Source organism: Vigna unguiculata, chromosome 5, assembly GCF_004118075.2.
Source record: "Vigna unguiculata cultivar IT97K-499-35 chromosome 5, ASM411807v1, whole genome shotgun sequence".
NCBI classification, from domain to species: Eukaryota; Viridiplantae; Streptophyta; class Magnoliopsida; order Fabales; family Fabaceae; genus Vigna; species Vigna unguiculata.
The window spans coordinates 1,293,828-1,301,952 of record NC_040283.1 but is presented as its reverse complement, the minus strand read 5'-3'; the positions used below and the strand labels follow the sequence as shown (position 1 = coordinate 1,301,952).

General features: G+C 34.3%; 1 protein-coding gene across 4 annotated transcripts; it reads left to right on the top strand.

Annotated features, from left to right (window-relative positions):
• LOC114185204 (beta-hexosaminidase 1) lies at positions 1–7,917 on the top strand. 4 transcript variants are annotated; one of them, XM_028072798.1, is made up of 16 exons: positions 1–69; positions 215–552; positions 687–761; positions 1,325–1,360; positions 1,902–2,013; positions 2,102–2,172; positions 2,262–2,392; positions 2,663–2,679; positions 2,861–2,909; positions 3,436–3,536; positions 4,950–5,009; positions 5,683–5,716; positions 6,198–6,296; positions 6,568–6,627; positions 6,717–6,967; positions 7,487–7,917. In XM_028072798.1, the coding sequence occupies exons 2-16, from the start codon at positions 463–465 to the stop codon at positions 7,657–7,659; spliced, it is 1,359 nt and encodes a 452-aa protein (XP_027928599.1). In that variant the 5' UTR covers positions 1–69; positions 215–462; the 3' UTR covers positions 7,660–7,917. The 4 variants fall into 4 exon arrangements, with proteins under 4 accessions (XP_027928599.1, XP_027928597.1, XP_027928596.1 ...); XM_028072797.1 differs by lacking the exon at positions 1–69 and adding an exon at positions 131–146; XM_028072796.1 differs by lacking the exons at positions 1–69; positions 7,487–7,917 and adding an exon at positions 7,153–7,244 and having other exon boundaries at positions 120–552.
• Positions 7,918–8,125: the final 208 nt, after the last annotated feature.

The following is an 8,125-nucleotide window of genomic DNA, read 5'->3' as shown; positions in this document are numbered from 1 at the left end:
TTGAATGAAGAAGATGATGGTAAAACCCTGCAGTAAAGAAAAAGAAAATTGTAAAGAACAAGGAAAAAGGTTGTAACAAAGAAAACATGGATTCTCCAAATAAATAGAAATCCCTCTCTCTCAATCACTCAGTTTCACTTCACCATGTTGGTATCTTCTTCGTCTTCTTTTTCTCGTTTTCTCATTCTTTTCCTCATTTCCTTTGCTGTTTCAGTCAGCTCAATTTCTGTGCGGCGAGGAGCTCCACTTGATATTACTTCGGATCAATCCGATGAAACCCCCACTTACCTATGGCCCCTTCCGGCGGAGTACACTTCCGGCGGCGAGGCTCTTGATGTTGATCCTGCACTCAAGCTCGCCGTCGCCGGAAACGGTGGCGGCTCCGCGGTTCTGAGAGCGGGGTTTGAGCGGTACAGAGGGATCGTATTCAAGCACACTGGATTGGGATTGGGGTTTAGTTTTATGAGAAAGCTGAGGGAGCGGTTGGTGTCGTCTGTTTCGGTATACGATGTTGACACATTGAACATCACTGTCCATTCCGACAACGAGGAGGTTGGTGCCGTGGTTTGGAATTTTTTGATTGGGATAACTTAAGTTCATATGATGAGGGTTGATAATTGCTTGGTTAGTCAACGTGGGAACTTCAACTGCGTGATGACTATTCTGTTTTGTTTTTCTCTCTGCAGCTTCAATTCGGAGTGGATGAAAGCTATACCCTGCTGGTTCCCAAAGCCAAGGACTCTTCCCAAGTCACAATTGAGGTGAGCTACATTGTTGGATTTGGATATTCGTTTTTTTTTTTTTGTAATTTGGAATTGGAATTGCTTGTTTGTTACAGTACAACTTCTTGGTTCTTTGTTCATCAAGCAATGTAGTGCTTAGTTTATAGTTTAAGAGTACCTTTGGAAAATTCTGTATGAAAAAAGTTGGATGACTCTGAAGTATGTTTCGTTTATTTTCTCAGTGCGAAAAGTTGAATCGAAGTTGGTTTTCAGCTTTAGTTTTTCTGTTTCCTTCTTTTGTTTTTCTTTTTTTTTTTCTTTTTGAGGGACCTTCCTACTTTCCCGTACTGGAAACAATTCAAGCAAGCTCTTTTTTTTCTTTCTATGATTACAGTATGACACATTTCTTGTGTACGGCCCAAATTCATTAAAGCTCTTGTTTAGTAAAAGAAAGGAAAAACATATTGATTTAAAAGTAGAAAAAAATAAAATAAAGACTTAGACAGAGTTGTGGTTGGCTTATTGGTTCTGGACTCAAACAAATAAAGCAAATTAGGTCATTTGATGGTTAATCACCCTATTTTGTGATTTTGTCATTGCAGGCAAATACTGTTTATGGTGCATTGCGGGGATTAGAGGTATGTAAAGAGTTTGCTTGTCAATGAGCTCAAACTGTTTTTATTCTTCCTTTTTCTTTTTACTTTATTTGGCTGCTTGAAGTGGAGGAGTGGTGGTGGGAAGAGATGGCGAGGAGGTGAAGGTTGATGAATAGAGAGCAGTTAGTCCTTGTTTAGCACTTACTGGCTTGATTTGACATCTGGTTACTGGAGTCTGGAGTTGTAGATAGCAGATATGCCTGTTGTGACATACTCATTCTAAGATGATTTCTAACATGTATTTCCATTTTCATATTTAGATATGTTTTTCTCCATAGGGTTGGCAAATCTATAATCTGCTGTGTCCTTGTATATGGGATAGGATTTAATCAACTTTCTAGAATGTATTTTTTTTTTTCGTATACCTTTACATCGTTGATCTTGATATTGTGGAAACATAAACCCCTCTAACCTGTATATGCATTGGCATGCATGAAGTAAATTGCTCAAAGTCTCAGTTTGTCTATTTTTTTACTGTGCAAAATGAAAACTGAACTATTGTTGTCTTTGCATGGTGAACCAGACATTCAGCCAGTTGTGTTCTTTCGATTATACAACTAAAAAAGTAAAAATATACAAGGCACCTTGGTCCATCCAAGATAAACCTAGATTTGCATATCGTGGGCTTTTGTTGGGTGAGGCTCAAGTTTTTAAAGAGAAAATTTTTATTCTGCTAGCAGTTTTATACTTAACCAGCGGACAATGATACATGTTTTTTTGCAGATACATCAAGGCACTATTTACCAATTACTGTAATTAAGCAGATTATTGAATCTATGTCCTATGCTAAACTTGTAAGATATATGTTATATGCTTTTTCAATTTTCTTCCTTGCTGTTTTTCTTTTCATGTAATGCTGAATATAAAAAATTATGCTGCTTAGAATGTTCTACATTGGCACATCATAGATGAGGAGTCATTTCCGCTTGAGGTACCTACATATCCAGACTTGTGGAAAGGTTCGTATACCAAGTGGGAACGTTACACAGTTGAAGATGCATATGAAATTGTCAAGTAAGACTTTATCCAAATTAGTTGTTTTTATACTCTCCCTGTTTTAGTAGCAATTTTCCTGGGGAATGAAAAGTTACCAAAGAAAGAGGGGCCAAGAAAGGCTATCATGGGGGTGGGAAAATATGTGACTAAAATCCCAAAATAATATTATAATGGCCTTGTGAAGAGATATGCGTAGTGCCTTTTCCTTTCATTGAATTGTCAGTTTCTTAATTTAACATTGACAAATGTTGTGTTTTCTTTTATTTTACATGGTATGTTGATATAAAGCTTCGCCAAAATGAGAGGTGAGGTATCTTCAAATTCCTCTTCCAAAGTTCCAGCTACATAATGTTGATCATAATTTTGGATTTTATGGTTTTCTTTTCCTTTTCGCTCTTTCATCTTCTTAGTTTCATGCAAAATACATTTATAAAAATAAAAGTGAATCTGCATGCTTTCATTGAGTATTTGTATGATTGATTGCAGGCATAAATGTGATGGCAGAAGTGGATGTCCCTGGTCATGCAGAATCATGGTAAAAAACATGCCTTGGTCGTTTTTCTTTTGCTGAGTATGGCCTGATAGTATTATACTAATTGGCTTTGTTACTTTCGCACATGGAGACCCAAGAAATTTATTTTACTTCTCAAAATTTGTCACTTGTATTTCTTTTAAGAAAGAGTTGGCCACAAAAAGTTTATTTTAGCTTGCAACCTGTAATTTCATTGGGTCGAGTGCTTCCGTTGAAGTAAGTTTGGTGTTGAATATAGGTAGGCACTATACTCGTTCCTCCAATGACTGATACATGCTAGGATTGACACCGGCTTTTTTTTTTTTGTTTATTTTAGCAAGCCATTGCTATTTTTTTTTTCTATTTCATATTTGCTCCATCTGATTATTAGCTGGGTTTTATTCAATTTTTTTTTGTGAAGTTGAACTGTAATCAATTAGTTGTATTAACTTTTGACTTCAATTGTTACTCCAGCGATTTAATATTTCTATTTTTTGCTGACAAGTGGTATGCTTAACACAGATTTTAAGGTTCTTTTTATTTGATATAGGGGTGCAGGATATCCTGATCTTTGGCCATCACCTACCTGCAGGGAGCCACTTGATGTTTCAAAGAACTTTACTTTTGATGTCATTTCTGGTATTCTGACAGGTTAAGCTCCTATGAAACCTTAAGCCCCATACTTGTTCAGTTGTTGAGATTTCTTTATTACATATATCAACTTTCACCTCTATTGAATATCATTTTGTCTTCTTGAAATCATGCTAAACACTATATTGGGAAGATTATACCATAAACAACTTGAAAATGTCAGTAATGCTAGTTATGTTGCATGCTTAGAGTCTATTAGAGACACCATTTAATATTCATTTACAGATTACGTATCTCTTTCCTCATTTATTTTAACCGTCTTTGATACTTTTCGCCTTCTATATTGACCTGACGGTGTTGGGATTACCTTGTTTTTGAATTGTTATCTTACTTGTATATACACTTGTAAAAATGCATTATTTCAAACAACTTCCAGGTACCATTGTTTAATTAGAGAGTGAAGAAGGATACTCTAAATTGTTGTTTGATGATTTGATAATTTTAAGGGTTGAAATAAGGGATTTATGATACCAAACTACCAATCATGAATAAAAATGTACGACTGTACAACTACGATAATACACTATTTGCAATATTATCTGTTTTATAATATTTTCTGGATACAATGTTAGACAACTATATTTGATAAAATACTACAATTCATGTTTTTTTTTACTTTATACATGTATAGATATTTTTACTGGGAAGTAAATAAATAATATAACTAGTTATTATTCTATTGATATCGCACCTACATGTTTTCACAAAATTCAACTCTTATTACTTTGTTTTGTATCCTTTACTACTAAAATGAAAATTAGTCCAAAGCTTTGTTTTTTAACCATGTTTAGTGGTGTTGTGTGACGAATATAGCCTACTCCACCTAGAGGGATAAGACTTTGCAATTATTGTTGTTTTTGTTGTATTTACTCTAATGGTGCTAGGTACTGGTGATTCAGAAGAGTTGCTTATGTCTACACCGGAGTGTCATACTATCATAGCTATACTTAAGAATTTTTCGTTGCAGATTCTCTTAAAATTACAATTTTAGTTTTTCTTTTTCTATTTCTCTGTTTTTTTTTTATTATTTATGTAGCTCCCACTTTAATTTCAAAATTTTGATCTAGTCTTGTGGAAGTGGGAAACAATATATGTGCCTGTCTCTATGCTTTCTTCATTTTTTCTTTTATTGTTTGTTTGAGCATTATTAAAACATGTATCCATCACTCGTGCGTCTTTATTATTTTTTCTTCATCTACTTAATTTTGTCCTTGATTCATCTTGCTATATTACTAATATTGTGCGGATTGTTAAAACCAAATCGATCCCATTCCAACATCTTGCCTTATCTCCCCACTCATATCATGTACACTGAATTGTGCTTAGTACTTTAGTTCATGTACTGTATCAGCTGTGTTTTTATGTGCTTAGTCTCTACGCACATAAAAATGACAATCTTTATAAATTTTGCAGATATTAGAACGATTTTCCCATTCGAGCTATTTCACTTGGGTGGTGATGAAGTTAATACTGGTCAGTCTAAGTTGTTTTTTTTTATTGCAACATGCCAAATAATCAATTGAACTAAAAGCTAAATGCTTATAAATGAAGGAAATGGTTTTTTATCATTAGTACAAGTTGAAGTTAATTTCAGAAGTGATAAAGGCTAATGAGAATGGAAACCAATGGTTAAATGATGCTGTTGGATACACCTACCACCAAGTTTCCTCCTTGTTTGAAATCTATATTTTAAGGGACCTGCATTGCTATCTTCAATAATAATTTAAAAAATTGATATTGTCGATTGGTGCTTCCGTGCAAACTTGTGATTGTTATGATTTGATCTGTACTAAAGTGATCCTATGAATAAAGTAATCTCAGTTTAGATATTATGAGGGTTACAAGACCCGAAACATCTCTTTTGAATTGATAGTTCCTTTATTTTTTTGTCTTAGAAAGCCATGAAAGAAAAGTTTCCTCAGAAAAGTTTCCAATATTTACAAACCTTGAGGGGGGTTGGGATTCACATTGCAAGAGGGCCTCTAGCAGTCCATAAATTCTATGAGTTTATTTATCATTAAATATAAGTAGAATTTATTTATACCATAACAAGTATAATAAAAGTAGAATTAAAATTATTGTTGAAATGTCGAAAATATTTTCATCAACAATGCTAATTGATGAAAAATTATGTTTTATTTGACAGATTGCTGGCGCAGTACCCCTCATATAAAGGAATGGTATCAGCATTAACTTGTTAAACTCGTTTATTTACATTTCTTGATGACTTTTTGTTTAGCCATTTATGTATTGAACTCAACTAAAAACTTCTTATATATAAAGGATTTGGCAAATGCTGTTCCTTGCAAAAATTATTTCATTCATAATCTTGTATTTTTTTACTAAGCAAAGCTTTTAACGGACTGCAATCTCAATGTCAACTGAATTACTGTCTCTGTTATAGTTGTTAATCTTGGCCGGATTTCTGTCGCCATATGAGTGACTTCATTTGTCATTTTTTTGCAATCAACTGAAATGTTTGGATTATTTGCTATGAAGCTGTCATGAACCTATAATCTCAATTCCCAAAAGTTTGATTTTAGTTGGAGATAATTGTCAACTGCCAGTAAAGTTAACCATTTTGTCAATTGTCTATGTAAAGGCACTTATTTTAGATGTTACGTTTATATTCTGTATTTTGATCATTTACTCTGACTTCAGGCTTCAGAATCACAACATGACCGCTAGAGATGCCTATCAATATTTTGTACTGAAGGCTCAAGAGATTGCGGTTTCAAAAAATTGGAGTCCAGTGAATTGGTATGATCTGTATATACATGTAGGTTTTATTATAACTCAAAAAAAACTGATTTGTACCCTTAATTTGTACTTAGCAGCAGCTATTTCACCCTAGTATCACCTTTCTATCCTAATCCTTTCTTTCTATTGAAAACATCAATATTTCAAAAGTTTGCATATGCATGGAACAGTATAGGTTAGCTAATCACTATGCAATTGTTCTGCTTTTTAAATGTTCTCAAAATATATATACATTTTTTTCTTGTCTTTTTCTTTTTCTGCAATTACTCAGGGAGGAAACCTTCAATACGTTTCCATCAAAGCTCCATCCAAAAACCATTGTGCACAACTGGTGAGTTTCCATCTGTGTAAGCAGCTTTACTGGAGGACAAACCTCCAATGTCTCAGTTTCAGAATAAATTATTTGAAGTGATTCTGTAGGTTGGGCCCTGGTGTTTGTCCAAAGGTTGTTGCAAAAGGTTTCAGGTGCATTTACAGTAACCAGGGTGTCTGGTATCTTGACCATCTGGATGTACCTTGGGATGAGGTCTATACTGCTGAGCCACTTGAGGGAATACACAAAGCTTCTGAACAAGAACTTGTAATTGGAGGAGAAGTTTGCATGTGGGCTGAGACAGTTGATACATCTGATGTTCAGCAAACAATATGGCCTCGAGCTGCTGCAGCTGCAGGTTAGCAAATCTTGCTGATGCTAAGTTGTTCAACATTCTTGCAGTGTACTTGTAGTGTTATGCTAACTCTTTCATATGTCTTCCAACCTAGTAGTATTTCTAAAATATATCAGGCAATGAGCACCCTATTGTGTTGTTGCTCATTTTGTTGCAGTGTACTGATTTTTGTTATTTTTGTTGCACAGTACTGTGCTATGCAACAAAAATCAGTACACCGCGGTTTCCTGATATAATAGCTGATTTTGTTGCGGAGAATAGGTAGTAGAAATTTCAGTGTCCCTCTTCTATAATATGAAAATTAGAAAATGATATTTTAATCCACATTTTTTGATCCACTTTTAACCCACCACTCTTATCACCCTTAGATCATTTATTTTAATTTTTTGTAGTGATGTGATGTGATGATTTAAAGGTGATGAGAGTGGTGGTTTAAAAGTGAGTCAAAAAAAAGTGGGTTAAAATATCATTATCTGTGAACTAATTACATCTGCTGAACTAATTACTCCTTGTTTACCACAGAACGGTTATGGAGTCAGAGAGATTCTACATCAAAAAATATTACCATAACTGCATTGCCTCGGTTGCAAAACTTCAGATGTCTGTTGAATAAACGAGGGGTTCCAGCTGCTCCTGTGAAGAATTTTTATGCTAGAAGGGCACCTGTTGGTCCAGGGTCATGTTATGAGCAATAATACATAAAATGATCCTTTTGTCATGTGTATGTAATCTGGTTGTTGATGCCAGAACTCTAATCTTCTGCCAACACCCATATTGCAATGTAATTTATTGTTGAATTAAATAAATCATGTCCAGTTTACATTTTTTTAATTTGTTTCTTCTGAAAGCAAAACACATACACTTGTTCTGAATGCCTGAGCTTGTTCAGTACCAAAAACTCTTCAAAGATGTGAGCAACATCAAAACTTGGATAAGAATCTTTAGTTTTAGCAGATGAAACTTGTTCAGTACCAAAAGTTGTTCAAAGATCTTAGCAACATCAAAACTTGAATTAGAATCTGTAATTTTACCAGATGAAGCTTGTTCAGTACCAAAAGCTCTTCAAAGATTTAGCAAAATCAAAACTTGGATTATAACCTTTAATTTCAGCAGATGAAGCTGAATTTTTTATATGGTATAGTAAATTGGCAAAGTGGCTTG

What these genes read in the sequence shown, in the direction of transcription:
- LOC114185204 (XM_028072795.1), top strand. Translation starts at nt 145, where the DNA reads ATGTTGGTATCTTCTTCGTCTTCTTTTTCTCGTTTTCTCATTCTTTTC. An exon ending in TCCATTCCGACAACGAGGAG is followed by an intron (nt 553 to 686) that starts GTTGGTGCCGTG and finishes TTCTCTCTGCAG; the next exon opens with CTTCAATTCGGAGTGGATGA. An exon ending in ATATCGTGGGCTTTTGTTGG is followed by an intron (nt 2,014 to 2,101) that starts GTGAGGCTCAAG and finishes GTTTTTTTGCAG; the next exon opens with ATACATCAAGGCACTATTTA.